At 37.9% G+C, this 16,230-nt stretch overlaps 1 protein-coding gene across 4 annotated transcripts in view; it reads right to left on the reverse strand.

The window, feature by feature from the left end:
• Positions 1 to 16,230, reverse strand: part of NME7 (NME/NM23 family member 7) — a 242,409-nt gene that overhangs the window by 115,998 nt on the left and 110,181 nt on the right. For 3 of the 4 annotated variants that reach the window (XM_018060283.1, XM_005690614.3, XM_005690615.3), the window contains exon 10: positions 10,325 to 10,426. In XM_018060283.1, coding sequence (XP_017915772.1) covers positions 10,325 to 10,426 — 102 coding nt within the window. Of the gene's footprint in view, positions 1 to 3,017; positions 3,111 to 10,324; positions 10,427 to 16,230 lie in introns of those variants that run through there. The other variant, XM_018060282.1, reaches the window with a different exon arrangement.

Here is a 16,230-nt window from a genome sequence, read left to right on the forward strand (position 1 = left end):
ATTCCATTCATATATGTTTTCTTCAAGTTATGAGACCATAGAGAGGCAGAATCTCTGCCAACAGCAAATATTAACAATGAAATAAGTCCATATACAACACCTAAGAGTTGACCCTTGGACAACAAGGATTTCCACTGCTCACATCCACTAATATACAGATTTTTCTCAATAGTAAATGTCTGTCTAGTTAAAACTATGGTTTTTCCAGTAGTCATGTATGGATGTGAGAGTTGGACTATAAAGAAAGCTGAGCACTGAAGAACTGATGCTTTTGAACTGTGATGTTGGAGAAGACTCTTGAGAGTCCCTTGGACTGCAAGAAGATCTAACCAGTCAATCCTAAAGGAAATCAGCCCTGAATATTCATTGGAAGGACTGATGCTGAAGCTGAAACTCCAAAACTCTGGCCACTGGATGCGAAGAAGTGACTCATTTGAAAAGACCCTGATGCTGGGAAAGATTTAAGGTGGGAGGAGAAGGGAATGACAGAGGATAAGACGGTTGAATGGCATCACTGATGCAATGGACATGAGTTTGAGTAGGCTCCGAGAGATTGTGATGGACAGAGAAGCCTGGCGTGCCACAGTCCATGGGGTCACAAAAAGTTGGACACGGCTGAGTGACTGAACTGATAGTACTAGACAACTTGTAGTTGGTTGAATCCCTGCATTCAGAACATGGATATAGAGGAATCACAGATATGGAGGGCTGACTATATATTAAACACGGATTTTTGACTGCTCGGAGGGTTGGTGCCCCTCCACTCATTGTTCAAAGGTCAGTGGTATAGACATAAACTGATCTAATGGTCACTGTTATGCTGAATCTTCTTTTGAATCAACTTGAAAAGTAGTCCTATATTTTAGAAAAGAATGAAGGAAAAAAGGATCCACTTTGCAGATAAAATACATTTAAATAATCAATTAGTACAAGTCCTTAATATGGCCAGTCTGTTCATTAATTCATCAAATATTAATTCCATGGCCATTATGTACCTGGCATTCTTCCAAGTACTAATTAGACTGACATGTATTATAACCAAGGTTCTCACTTCATATATGGGAATTACTAAGCAGTGAAGAAATATGTAAATTATTTTAACATAATACATGAATAGATTAGGGCTTCCCTGGTGGGGACAGTAAAGAAACTGCCTGCAATGCAGGTGACCTGGGTATGATCCCTAGATCGGGAAGATCCCCTAGAGAAAGGAACAGCTACCCACTCCAGTATTTCAATATGTCAGCAAATTTAGAAAACTCAGCAGTGGCCACAGAACTGGAAGAGGTCAGTTTTCATTCCAATCCCAAAGAAGGGCAGTGCCCAAGATTGTTCAAACCACCAGGCAGTTTCACTCATTCCCCATGCTAGTAAGGTTATGCTCAAAATTCTTCAAGCTAAGTTTCAATAGTATGGGAAGCAAGAATTTCCAGATGTGCAGGTGGGATTTAGAAAAGGCAGAGGAACCAGAGATCAAATTGCTAACATTTGCTGGATCATAGAGAAAACAAGGGAATTTCAGAAAAAAAACATCTACTTCTGCCTCACTGACTACGCCTTTGACTGTGTGGATCACAACAAACTGGAAAATTCTTAAAGAGATGGGAATACCAAACCACCTTACCTGCTTCCTGAGAAACCTGTATGCAGATCAAGAAGCAACAGTTAGAAACAGACATGGAACAGGCTGGTTCCAAATTGGGAAAGGAGTACGTCAAGGCTGTATATTGTCACCCTGCTTACTTAACTTATACGCAGAGTACATCATGTGAAATGCTGGGTAAATGAATCATAAGCTGGAATCAAGATTGGTGGGAGAGATATAAACAACTTCATATATGCATGTGATACCACTTTAATGGCAGAAAGTGAAGAGGAACTAAAGAGCCTCTTGATGAGAATGAAAGAGGAGAGTGAAAACCTGCCTTGAAACTCAGTACTCAAAAAACTAAGATTATGGCATCTGGTCCATCACTTCATGGCAAATAGAAGGGTAAACAGTAGAAGCAGTAACAGATTTTATCTTCTTGGGCTCCAAAATCACTGCAGAAAGTGACTGCAGCCATGAAATTATAACATGCTTATTCCTCGGAAGGAAAGCTATAGTAAACCTAGACATGTATTAGAATGCAAAGACATTCACTTTATAGACAAAGGTTCATATAGTCAAAGCTGTGGTTCTTCATGTACAGATGTGAGAGCTGGACCAGAAAGAAGGCTAAGCAATTGATGCTTTCAAATCATGCTGCTGGGAAAGACTTTTGAGAGTCCATTGGACTGCAAGGAGACCAAACAAGTCAATCTTACAGGAAATCAACCCTGAATGTTCATTGGAAGGACTGATGCTAAAGTGCCAATACTTCGCCACCTGACGTGAAAAGCCAGCTCACTGGAAAAGACCCTGATGCTGGGAAAGACTGAGGGCAAGAGGAGAAGAGGGAGGCAGAGAAAGACAGTGAGATAGCATCCCTGACTCAATGGGACATGTATTTGAGCAAACTCCAGGAGATAGTGAAGGACCGGGAAGCCTGGTGTACTACAGCCCAGTCCAGGGGGTTGCAAACAGACAGACAGGACTTAGCAACTGAATAACAACAACAATAAATAGACTGGCATATGTAGCGGTTTAAAGTAAGATGGCTATTTAATTATCAAGTCTACCTCCTAGAACTAGACCATTAAATTCCTCAAAGATAAGGACTGTATTTACTGGAAAGGTGGGAGGAGAGGGAGGAAAAGAAAGGAAGAAGGATAAGATGAACTAACTTTTGAGACCGAACTGAAAAAGCTATTTTATTGTTCATAAAGCTTAACTATAATGACTAATGGTATTTCTTCTGACTTGAAATAATCATCAGTATTCATCAAAAGCATATGGTCTTAAATAGGGAACTAAATTCAATATTTTGTAATAACCTATAAGGGGAAAGAATCTAAAAAAGAATAGGTACTTATATGTGTAAGCAACTGAATCACTTTGATGTATACCTGAAACTAACAAGACATTGTAAATCATCTATACTTCCTTAAAATTAAAAAAAAATAGGGTTTACCAATACTGAAGGGAGAACACTCTCATCCCCGCCATGGCTGAGGTAATCCAGAAGAAGCTACAGGGAGAAGTGGAGAAATAATCAACAGCTGCAGAAGGACTTGAGTAAACCCGTGTCAGGGAGGCAGGAACTAGAGGTGCAACTAACAGAAAATAAAATCATGAAGGAGGAACTGGCTCTACTGGATGGGTCCAGTGTGGCGTTTAAACTTCTGGGGCCCATACTGGTCAAACAGGAGCTGGCGGAAGCTCGGGCCACAGTGGGTAAAAGGCTGGACCACATCACAGCTGAGATTAAGCGATACAAATCCCAGCTCCGGGATCTAGAGCGGCAGTCGGAACAACAGAGGGAGACCTTTGCTCAGCTGCAGCAGGAGTTTCAGACTGCCCAGGCAGCAGAGGCAGGGCTCCTGGGAAGGCCTGACACTGCCCTGGGGGTGGGGGAGGGGAAGGAATGAGGCAGCTCTAGGGTCTATAGTGTAGCTAATAAAATGTAAAACTATCCGGCGTTTTCTGACCGAAAAAAAAAAAAAATTTAAAAACATCCACCAATCAAACTTTTAAAGAGCATATGGTCCTGCTTGAAATCCTATACCTACGCTTAGAACATGACGTAGGACCCTGAGACTCCAGACGAGAAATCAGTCCTAAATCAGCCCCAACTCCTCATTTATTAATACAAGTTCATTCACTTTCAGGTTTTATGATATAACAAAATGTATTTTTCTTATTATAAAAATCTTAGAGAAAAACTAAAATATAGGAAAGTAGAATTGACAATTATAATCCTACCACCCAAAGACAGCCACTGTTAACATTTTATATGTTAGATTAGTACCAAAATTTAAAATCCCTGTGGTATAACTTTATATAATGCAATAAATGCCAAAGAATGTTCCAACTATACATAAAAGATCTTAATGACTCAGACAACCACGATGGTGTGATCACTCACCTAGAGCCAGAGATCCTGGAATGTAAAGTCAAGTGGGCCTTAGGAAGCATCACTATGAACAAAGCTAGTGGAGGTGGTGGAATTCCAGTTGAGCTATTTCAAATCCTAAAAGATGATGCTGTGAAAGTGTTGCACTCAATATGTCAGCAAATTTGGAAAACTCATCAGTGGCCACAGGACTGGAAAAGGTCAGTCTTCAATCCGATCCCAAAGAAAGGCAATGCCAAATAATGTTCAAACTACCACACAATTGCACTGATCTCACATGCTAGCAAAGTAATGCTCAAAATTCTCCACACCAGGCTTCAACAGTATGTGAACCGAGATATTCTACATATTCAAGCTGGATTGAGAAAAGGCAGAGAAACCAGAGATCAAACTGCTAACATCTGATGGATTATAGAAAAAGCAAGAGAGTTCCAGAAAAACATCTACTTCTGCTTTATTGACTATGCCAAAGCCTTTGACTGTGTGGATCACAACAGACTGGAATATTATTAAAGAGATGGGAATAACAGACCACCTTACCTGCCTCCTGAGAAATCTGTATGCAGATCAAGAAGCAACAGTTAGAACCAGACATAGAACAACAGACTGGTTCCAAGTAGGAAAAGGAGTACATCAAGGCTATATATTATCACCCTGCTTCTTTAACTTATATGCAGAGTACGTCATGTGAAATGCAGAGTACATCATGTGAAATGCAGAGTACATCATGTGAAATGCCAAACAAGCTGGAATCAAGATTTCAGGGAGAAATATCAATAACCTCAGATATGCAGATGATACCACCCTTATCGCAGAAAGCAAAGAGGAACTAAAGAGCCTCTTGATGAAAGGGAAAGAGGAAAGAAGTTGGCTTAAAACTCAACATTCAAAAAACTAAGATCATGGCATCCAGTCCCATCGCTTCATGGCCAATAGATGGGGAAATAATGGAAACAGTAACAGACTTTATTTTCTTGGGCTCCAAAATCACTGCAGATGGTGACTACAGCCATGAAATTAAAAGACACTTGCTACTTGGAAGAAAAGCTATGACAAATCTAGACATCTCATTAAAAAACAGAGACATTACTTTGCCAACAAAAGTCTATCTAGTCAAAACTATGGGTTTTTTCGGTAGTCATGTATGGATATGAGAGCTGGACCATAAAGAAAGCTGAGTACCGAAGAACTGATGCTTTTGAAATGTGGTGTCAGAGAAGACTCTTGAGAATCCTTTGGAATGTAAGGAGATCCAACCAGTCAATCCTAAAGGAAATCAATCCTGAATATTCACTGGAAGGCTGATGCTGAAGCTGAAGCTCTAATACTTTGACCACCTGATGCAAAGAACTGACTCACTGGAAAAGACCATGATGCTGGGAAAGATTGAAGGTGGGAGAAGAAAGGGACAACATGGGATGAGATGGCTGGATGTCATTACCGACTCAATCGATATGAGTTTGAGCAAGCTCCGGGTGTTGATGATAGACAGGGAGGACTGACGTGCTACAGTCCGTGGGATCACAAAGAGTTAGACACAACAAGCAACTGAACTGAACTCATCATACAGGGTTCATAAAAAACTACAATAAAAAAATTAAGTGGGGTAATTCCAACTATGCTTTAACAATGCAATTTGGACTCTGAAAGAGATTATGAGTCACTTAACGAAAGACAGCTTGCTTTAGACATCTTTATTTTGGCTCGGCCATGTGACAAAGCAGTAAACTTTGTACATATTGTTCAATTCATAAGTGTTCACTGAATATTTAGAAAGAAACGGAATCAGCAAATTTTTATATTCAGGACTCTTCCTTCTATGATCACTCACCTGCTTACTTCCCAATTCTTCCCCAGCAACTTTCTTTCTGATTCACTGCCCTGTATTTTAGCAAAAGCAGTGTTGTTTTATGAATTCATACCTTTATTATTTTCCACCTTCTCTACTTAGCTAAGCTCTACTCATTCCTCAAAATTTAGCTCAGCTAACATGTTCTTGAAGAAGTCTCGCCTGAATCCATTATCCATCCCCAGACTAAACTAAATGGTATAATTCTGGACTGCCATAGTACCCAATGGGCTTCCCTGGTGGCTCAGACAATATAGAATCCACCTGCAATGTGGGAGACCTGGGTTCGATCCCTGGGTCAGAAAGATCCCTTGGAGGAAGGCATGGCAACCCACTCCAGTATTCTTGCCTAGAGAATCCCCATGGACAGATGAGCCTGGCAGGCTACAGTCCATGGGGTCGCAAAGAGTTGGACATGACTCAGTGACTAAGCACAGCACTTAGTACCCAATATAAGTATCCAATAATGTAATTGCCACAAAACCCAATATAAGTATCCAATAATGTAGTTGCCACAAAACATAGAAACTAACCACTTAAATATCTGTGCCCACTCATAGACTGTAAGCTCTTTAAAGCTTCTATCTTTATAGTCACAAATACTAGCACAGATTCAACAAATATTTATTGAATGAATGAAAGAATGAGCAAACTCATCTCATTCCTTTTTTGCCTTAATTTTTCTCTCTTTAACTTACCTATGTTTGGTCAGCTGGTCACCCACAATTTTAACTATCTTAAAAAACAAATGAACAAAATCCTCTTTGGCCAAACAGAAATCAAAAATTAAAATGACCGTGAGTTCTGCTTATTTATATAGCCAAAAAGTATTCCTTCCTAATATTTTACAATTAATATTCAATAACTACTTAACATCACCACTTTCTCCCAACGTCCTCTAAAGCAGAGTCACATCTTAATATTCACTCTTTCACAATCACATGTATTATTTATTTCTACTCTTCTTTCTCCTTGAAAAGATATAAAGTACAGTAACTCTTTCTCTACTGATGCCATCACGTCTGTCCCTTTCCATTTCTAGAGCCCCTGACCTTAATCTCTTTCAGTTCAGTTTGCTCTAGATGCATCAAAGGAATAATTCAGTATACCGAAACTACATATAAGGAATTTCTGTTTCTTACTATACAGTATTCTAATTACATAGAATCCAAAATTTTTAGCCTGTCTTTAAAAGATATGCATCACACCTTCATCTCTACCAGTATTTTCCTTGTTTCCTCTAAAAAAAAATATGTATTTCCCTGTGTTTCCAGGTATGCATTTCCCATTGAAGCCAAGCAAATATTCTTGATGTATATCACAGTAAATCTGCAAATTCCTGCATGGTTACTTTTGTATACTGAGCTTTCAAGCTTTCCCTATTTTCTTTGTACCTTGATTCATTTTTTTATTTAAATTAACTTTTATTGGAGTGTAGTCATTTTGCAATGTTGTTAGTTTCTGCTATTCAGCAAAGTGAACCAACTACACATATATGTACATCCACCCTTTTTTAGATACCCTTCCCATGTAGATCACCACAGAGAATCAGGTAGAAATCCCTGCACTGTACAGTAGGTTCATTAATTAACCATTTTATAAAAAGTAGTATATATATGTCAATTCCAATCTCCCAGTACGTCCCACCCCCACTACCCACCTTGGTATCCGTGGTTGTTTTCTACACTTATGACTCTCCTTCCTCTTTGCTAGTAAGTTTATCTCCTCCATTTTTCTAGATTCCACATATAAATAATATTGCACCAGTATTTGTTTTTCTCTTCTTGAGTTACTTCACTCTTGATGACAATCTCTGGGTCCATCTATGTCACTACAAATGGCATTATTTCATTCCTTTTTGTGGCTGAGTAATAAACCACTTTGTCCATTCCTCTGTTGATAGACATTTAGGTTGCTTCCACATTGTGGCTGTTGTAAACAATGCTGCAATGAAAGCTGAGGTGCATGGATCCTTTCAAATTATGGTTTTTCTCCAGCTGTATGCCAGGAGTGGAACTGCTGGATTATACGGTAGATCTAGTTTTAAAAGGAGCCTCCATATTGTTGTCCATAGTGGTGGTACCACCAACAATTTAAGGGGGTTCCTTTTTCTTCACTGGAGAAGGAAATGGCAACCCACTCCAGTACTCTTGCCTGAAAAACTCCATGGACTGTTGCCTACATGGACTGTCACCTGAGGAGATTGGTAGGTGACAATCCACGAATTTGCAAAGAGTCAGACATGACTGAGTGACTTCATGACTTCACGATGACTTTTTCTTCACACCTTACCCACTTTGTAGATTTTTTTGATGATGGCCATTCTGACTGGTGTAAGATGATACCTTGTTGTAGTACTGAATTGCATTTCTCTAATAATTAGTGATGTTGAGCGTGTCTTCATGTGCTTTTTTGGCCATCTGTCTTTTTTGGGTAAATTTCTATGTATACATTCTGATCATTTTTTGATTATTTGTTTTTTGATATTGAGGTACATGAGCTGCTTATACATTTTGAAGATTAATCCCTTGTCAATCACTTCATTTGCAAACATTTTCTCTCATTTTGAAGGCCATCTTTTCATTTTGTTTATGATTTCCTTTGCTGTGCAAAATCTTAAAAGCTTAACTAGGTCTCATTTGTTTACTTTTGTTATTATTTTCAATACCCTAGGTGGTGAACAAAAACATCCCTGTTTACATTTCTCCTCCTCCTTAATTACCTTCAGAAGTATTAATTGCTCCCTTAATAAACAACCTTTTAACATTTGTATTTTACCTGAACTGACACTATATTGCTCTGTAAGTTTTGGGGAGGAAGTTTATATGTGCACTTCTGGATTACTGTTCTCCCTTACAGGGCTTAATCCAGCAGCACACTCTGTCATATAAGTTGGCTTTTTAATTCAAGTTGGCCCTAGAGGTAAAAAACCCACCTGCCAATGCAGGAGACACAGGAGATGTAGACTGGATCCTTAGATCAAGAAGATGCCCTGGAGGAGGGCATGGCAACCCACTCCAGTATTCTTGCCTGGAGATCCCCATGGACGAAGGAGCCTGGTGGGCTACAGTCCATAGGGTCACCAAGAGTCGGGCACCACTGAAGAGATTTAGCATGCACCAGTAATTTACTATCTTACATTTAAGGGGACTCAGTAAATGCAATTAAACTGAACTGACTGTTCTTCAATAAACTTTACAAGTGATAGTGAACTAAACAGTAAATTTAAATTATAGTTAGTGTTTAAAATCAATAATACTTCCTATAACCCTACTCATCTTAGAATATTTGCACAGAGCTTTTGCATACGCATTCAAATGTTATTTCTGTTTTAAACCTCATCCCCACTTCATACTTCATTCCTTTTACTACTAAATGTACGTGTAACAAAACCTGAAGGAAACTGAAGGGCATACTAGAGAATATCACTTTTCACTTAAGTCTCACTGCTCATAATTATTTATACATCTGGTATGAAGCCATCATATTAATATTCTCCACATTTAGAGTTTTATTTATGGCCCTTGGTGACTCAGACGGTAAAGAATCTGCCTGCAGTGCAGGAGACCTGAGTTTGATCCCTGGGTCTGGGAGATCCCTTGGAGAAGGGAATGTACCCACTCCAGTATTCTTGCCTGGAGAATTCCATGGACACAGGAGGCTGTTGGGCTATAGTCCATGGGGTCACAAAGAGTCAGATACAACCGAGTGACTAACACTTTGACTTTCATGTCAAAGAATAATTAATACGTTCAGTTGAGTTCAGTTCAGTCGCTCAGTTGTGTCCGACTCTTTGTGACCCCATGAACTGCAGCACACCAGGCCTCCCTGTCCATCACCAACTCCCAGAGTTCACTCAAACTCATGTGCATTGAGTCAGCGATGCCATCCAGCCATCTCATCCTCTGTCGTCCCCTTCTCCTCCTGCCCCCAATCCCTCCTAGCATCAGGGTCTTTTCCAATGAGTCAACTCCGCATGAGGTGGCCAAAGTATTGGAGTTTCAATCTCAGCATCAGTCCCTCCAATGAACACCCAGGACTGGTCTCCTTTAGGATGGACTGGTTGGATCTCCTTGCAGTTCAAGGGACTCGCAAGAGTTTTTTCCAGCACCACAGTTCAAAAGCATCAATTCTTTGGTACTCAGCCTTCTTCACAGTCCAACTCTCAAATCCATACATGACCACTTTCTATCACAGAGCTTAACAAATTTACTTACACAATTTAGCAACAAGAAACAGTAAAAGAAAATGCCACAGTAAATGTTTTTGCCCATATATTGTCACTAGGTTAATTAAAAAAATTCACTTTTGGGAGAATACTATCTAAGAAATAAATAATGTAAAATGCTATTTTGAATAAAACTGTGTCCATATATTCATTTTGTTTCTTTAAAGAACAAACTAAAGGTATCAAAAACCCATTAAGATATTTAGTTAATGGATAAAACAGACTTGATTAATATATTAAACAAAAACTTACAGGATCAGCAGGTCCACAGAATTCTCGAAATGTCATTGTAGGATTAGTTTGTTGAATCTCCATTGCTACACAAGGCCCAGAATACATTTCTGTCACCATTTCCTATAATATATAAATAAGCTAATATTAACAAATGAGTAGAATTTAATAATCTTTTGCTTCTCTTCGATTAATTGCACTACTATTCTATTGGACTCAAAATGTTAAAGTTATCTTTGATTTCTTCTCCACCTGTACCCTCTATGCCAAGCACTTCCCACATTTTGTCCATTTTTCCTACAAAAATGTATTTTAGATATGTTCCCTTGTCTCCATTCCTACTATTGTCATACTAATGCTTTATTACTTGATATGTTCACTATTTGAAATTATCTTCTAGTACATATTTCTTTTAAAAAGCTCTCTCCTCTCAAACACAAAATATATTAAATGAACATTTAGAAAGATATATATTCCAAGTGTTTCTCCCAAAGAAACTTATAAAAATCATAATGAGTTTTAGCAATGAGGAATAATAGGCATCAGATCATTTTTTCACATTAAACATCTAGAAACTAAAAGCAATAAACATATATTGTTTTTAGACACTGAACAATAGACAGCACAGTACCATGATCCTCAAGAGAAGGAAAATGAAAGGGATAAGCTGTACAACTGCCCATCTTACTGCCTGAAGGCTTCTAGACAGTGAAACAGGTATAGGAAACACAAAAGAGCCCAACATTCTCACTGAATAGAACAGATCGAGACTGGAGTTTAGCAGGCCAATGAGGCTACAATTTGCCGAACAGAATACTAGAGGAAGTGGGAGAGCAACAAGAGCATAAGCCTCAGGGATCTGCAGAGAAGTTTTTGAGTCTTAGACTAAGAGTATGTGTAATATATAGAGGATACTACTGAAGGCTGAGAAAAGAAGTCCCAGAAAGCAGTAAATGAAACAATTCATAAATACAGAATAAGACTGGGAAGAATTTGTACTCCTATAAGCTGGAGTGGAAAGCCCCCATATATACAGGGCATTATGCACAGTCCTCAGAATGGTATTATACCCTAGTCGTTATTGTTCAGTCACTAAGGGTATACAACACTTTGTGATTGCACGAACTGCAGAACGCCAGGCTTCTTTGCCCATCACTATCTCCCTGAATTTGCTCAAACTCATGTCCATTGAGTCAGTGATGCCATTCAACCATCTCATCCTCTGCTGTCCCCTCCTCCTCCTCCCTCCATCTTTCCCAGCATCAGGATCTTTTCTAATGCGTCAGCTCTTTGCATCAAGTGGCCAAAGTATTGGAGCTTCAGCATCAGTCCTCCCAATGATATTCAGAATTGATTTCCTTTAGGATTGACTGGTTTGATTTCCCCGCATTCCAAGGGATTCTCAAGAGTCTTCTCCAACACCACAGTTCAAAAGCATCAATTCTTTGGCATTCATCCTTCTTTATGGTTCATCTCTCATATCCATACACGGAAAAACCACAGTTTTGACTAGACAGACCTTTGTCAGCAAAGTAATGTCTCTGCTTTTTAAAACACTGTTTAGGTTTGACACAGCTATTTTTCCAAGGAGCAAGTGTCTTTTAATTTCATGGCTGCAGTCACCATCTTTTGGAGCCCAAGAAAATGAAATCTGACACTGTTTCCACATTTTCCCCATCTATTTGTCATGAAGTGATAGGACCAGATGCATGATCTTAGGTTTCTGAATGTTGAGTTTGAAGCCAGCTTTTCACTCTCCTCTTTCACATTCATCAAGAGGCTCCTTAGTTCCTCTTCATTTTCTTCCATTAAAATATACTATAGTAGTTGGCCTAAACGTGCCTTATGTATGGAACACTCTGTATCTATCCTATGAAAGCTTAAAAGCAAGTCTCAAAAGTGTCAAACTGATCCCAAGTAACTTGTCCAAGGGCCAGAACAAAATCAAACATTTTTTAAAGAAATACAGCAACACCATGTAACGGTGTAAATTCCACAACACCAGTACATAACAAAAATTGCCAGGCATACAAAGAAGTAGGAAAATATAAAGTATCACCAGAACCAAACTCAAGAGACACAAATCCAGTGATGATAGAAATGATGGATGTAATTAAACAAGAAGTTTTAAAAGTCACTATAAATAGGTTCTACATGCTCAAATTATAGAAGAAAACATGTACATAATACACAGCAAAAGAAGATATTTAAAAGATCCAAACAAAACTTCTAGAGATGAAAACTACATCTGAATTTATAAATGATGAAGAGAATAAACCCTTGTAGATCAATAAATCTGAAGGCATGCAACAGAAACTATTAAAAAGCAAGCATGGAAAGAAAGAAGAGTGAAGAAAAACTTTTAAATTTTAAAAAAAGACTATGGGACAACGTCAACCAGTGTAATTGGAGCCTCAAAAGAAGAAAGGATGATGAACAGAAATTATGGGGAATTAATTAATTTTGAGGATTAATCACTAAAAAGTTTTAAAATTTGATGAAACTGAAGAGGAACTAAAAAGCCTCTTGATGAAAGTGAAAGTGGAGAGTGAAAAAGTTGGCTTAAAACTCAACATTCAGAAAACGAAGATCATGGCATCTGGTCCCATCACTTCATGGGAAATGGATGGAGAAACAGTGTAAACAGTGTCAGACTTTTTTTGGGGGGGCTCCAAAATCACTGCAGATGGTGACTGCAGCCATGAAATTAAAAGATACTTACTCCTTGGAAGAAAAGTTATGACCAACCTAGACAGCATATTCAAAAGCAGAGACATTACTTTGCCAACAAAGGTCTGTCTAGTCAAGGCTATGGTTTTTCCTGTGGTCATGTATGGATGTGAGAGTTGGACTGTGAAGAAAGCTGAGTGCCAAAGAATTGATGCTTTTGAACTGTGGTGTTGGAGAAGACTCTTGAGAGTCCCTTGGACTGCAAGGAGATCCAACCAGTCCATTCTAAAGGAGATCAACCCTGGGATTTCTTTGGAAGGAATGATGCTAAAGCTGAAACTCCAGTACTTTGGCCACCTCATGGGAAGAGTTGACTCATTGGAAAGACTCTGATGCTGGGAGGGATTGGGGGCAGGAGGAAAACGGGACGACAGAGGATGAGAGGGCTGGATGGCATCCCTGACTCGATGAACGTGAGTCTAAGTGACCTCTGGGAGTTGGTGATGGACAGGTGGCCTGGCGTGCTACGATTCACGGGATCACAAAGAGTCGGACATGACTGAGTGACTGAACTGACTGACTGATAAACCCACAGATATAACAAAATCCAAGGAGAAAAAGTGAAAAGAAAAATAAAGTAGGCCACATCATAATCAGATTGGCTATGAAACACGAACAACAATAACAAAAAAGCAGCAAAAACCAGTGAAACAAAAACAACAAAAAATGTAGAAACATCCAAAAAAAAGAAAACAAAACAAAGATAAGGATAAAAACAACTTATGTCAAATTCTATAATCAGTTGAGAAAATATTTGGAAAATATTTTTCGAAATGAATGAAAAATAAAGGCTTTTTCAGAGTATAGGTATTTAACCTCTTCGGTTAAGTTTATTCATAGGTATTTTACTCTTTATTACCCAATTTCAAATGGGGATTGCTTTCTCACTTTATCTTTCTGATAGTTCATTTTAGTGTACAGGAAACCAATAGATTTCTATATGTGAACCTTGTATCCTGCAACTTTACTAAATTCACTTAATTCTAATAGTTTTTGTTTGTTTGTTTTTGGTGGAGACTTTAAGATATTCTCTATATAATAACACTTGTTGTTTAGTTGCTAAGTTGTGTCTCATTCTTTGTGACCCCATAGATTGCAGACCACCAGTTTCATCTGTCCACCGGAATTTCCCAGGCAAAAATACTACAATGGGTAAGCATTTCCTTCTCCATGGGATCTTTGCAACCCAGGGATCATACCTGCATCTACTGCATTGGCAGGTGGATTCTTTAACTCTGAGCTTCCAGGGTAGCATATAATACCATAGCATCTGCAAATAGTGACAGTTTTATTTCTTACTCACAATTTGAATGCCTCTTATTTCTTTTACTTCTCTGATCACTATGGCAAAGACTTCTAATACTATGTTAAACAGAAGCAGGGAGAGTTGGCATCCTTGTCTTGAAAGTAAAAGACCTATACTATGTAAACTATAGAATACTGATGAAGGAAACTGAAGATGATGCAAAGATATCCTGCATTCTTTGAATGGAGAAAGTAATATTGTTAAAATGGCTATACTAACCAAAGCAATCTACAGATTTAATGCAATCTCTATCAAAATACCCATGACATTTTTCACAGAACTCAAACAAATAATCCTAAAATTTATATGGAACTACAAAGGACCCTGAATTGCCAGAGCAATCTTAAAGGGGAAGAAATGCTGGAGGTATCATGCTCCCTGACTTTAGACTACACAGGAAAGCTACAGTAGTCAAAAGAACATGGTACTGGTACAAAGACAGACACACAGATGAAGGGAACAGAATAGAAGGCCCAAAATAAACCCACACACTTATGATCACTCTACAACAAAGAAGGCAAGAATACACAATGGAAAAAGATGGTCCCTTTAACAAGTGATGCTGGGAAAACTGAACAGCTACATGTAAGAGTGAAATTAGAACATTTTCTTACACTGTATAAAAAATATACTCAAGAAAGATTAAAGACCTAAAAGTAAGACCTGAATCCAAAAAAAAAATTACTTCTACAAGAAAATATAGACAGAATACACTTCAACATAAATTGCAGCATTATTTTTTTTGGATCAGTCTTTTAGGCAAAAGAAATAAAAGCAAAAATAAATAAATGGGAACTATTAAACATAAAAAGTTTTATACAGCAAAGGAAACCATCAGCAAAATGAAAAGACAACATACTGAATGGGAGAAAAAAATTATAAAGACTATGATTGATAAGGATTTAATATCAAAAATAAGGAGCTCATAGAACTCAATGTCCAAAAAGCAAAAACTCTATTAAAAAATGTGGAGGGCTCAATAGACATTTTTCCAAAGAAGACATACAGATGGCCAATGGACATACAGATGGCCAAAATCTCTCAGATTTTGTTTGTCTGATAAAATCTTTCTTTTTTGATTGAAAGATCACTGACTTACAATATTAGTTTCAGGTGTACAACATAGGGATTCAATATTTTTATAGATTATATTCCATTTACAGTTATTACAAAATAATGGCAATATTCTCCTGATAGTCTATCCTTTATACCAGAGAAGTGCAAATAAAAGCACAATGAGATATCACACCTGCTACAACAGCTACCATCAAAATGTCTACAAACAACAAATGCTGGCAAGGATGTGCAGAAACGGGAACCCTAGTACATTGTTATTGAGAATGTAATTGGTGCAGCCACTATGGAAAACAGTATGGAGGTTCCTCAGAAAAAGTAAAAACAGAACTACCATATGATCCAGCAACTCCACTGCTGGATATATATCTGAAGAAAATAAAAACACTAATTCAAAAAGATATATGCATTCCAGTAGCGGCATTATTTTCAAGAGCCAATATATGGAAGCAGTCTAAGTATCCCACAACAGGTTAATGAATAATGAAGATGTGATATATACATAAATGGAATACTACTCTGTAATAAAAATGTCAGACAAAAATATGGAGGCACACAAAACAATGGTAAATATGTGGGTAAATATAAAACATGTTTCACAGCAATTAAAAAAGAAAATTTAATTGATTATTTAGAGCAAAAATATTAAAAATGTATCATAAAGCTTTTAACATATAAATGTAAAATCTAACACAGCATGCAGAGTAAGAGGGAGGAAATAGATGTATACTTTTTAAGATTCTTAACTGTATATGTGAAATGGTTTAAGGAAAAACGTGGTCCAAAAAAAGTGCCTCTCACTGAAAGATTCAGTGAA

Source organism: Capra hircus, chromosome 16 (genome assembly GCF_001704415.2).
Source record: "Capra hircus breed San Clemente chromosome 16, ASM170441v1, whole genome shotgun sequence".
NCBI classification, from domain to species: Eukaryota; Metazoa; Chordata; class Mammalia; order Artiodactyla; family Bovidae; genus Capra; species Capra hircus.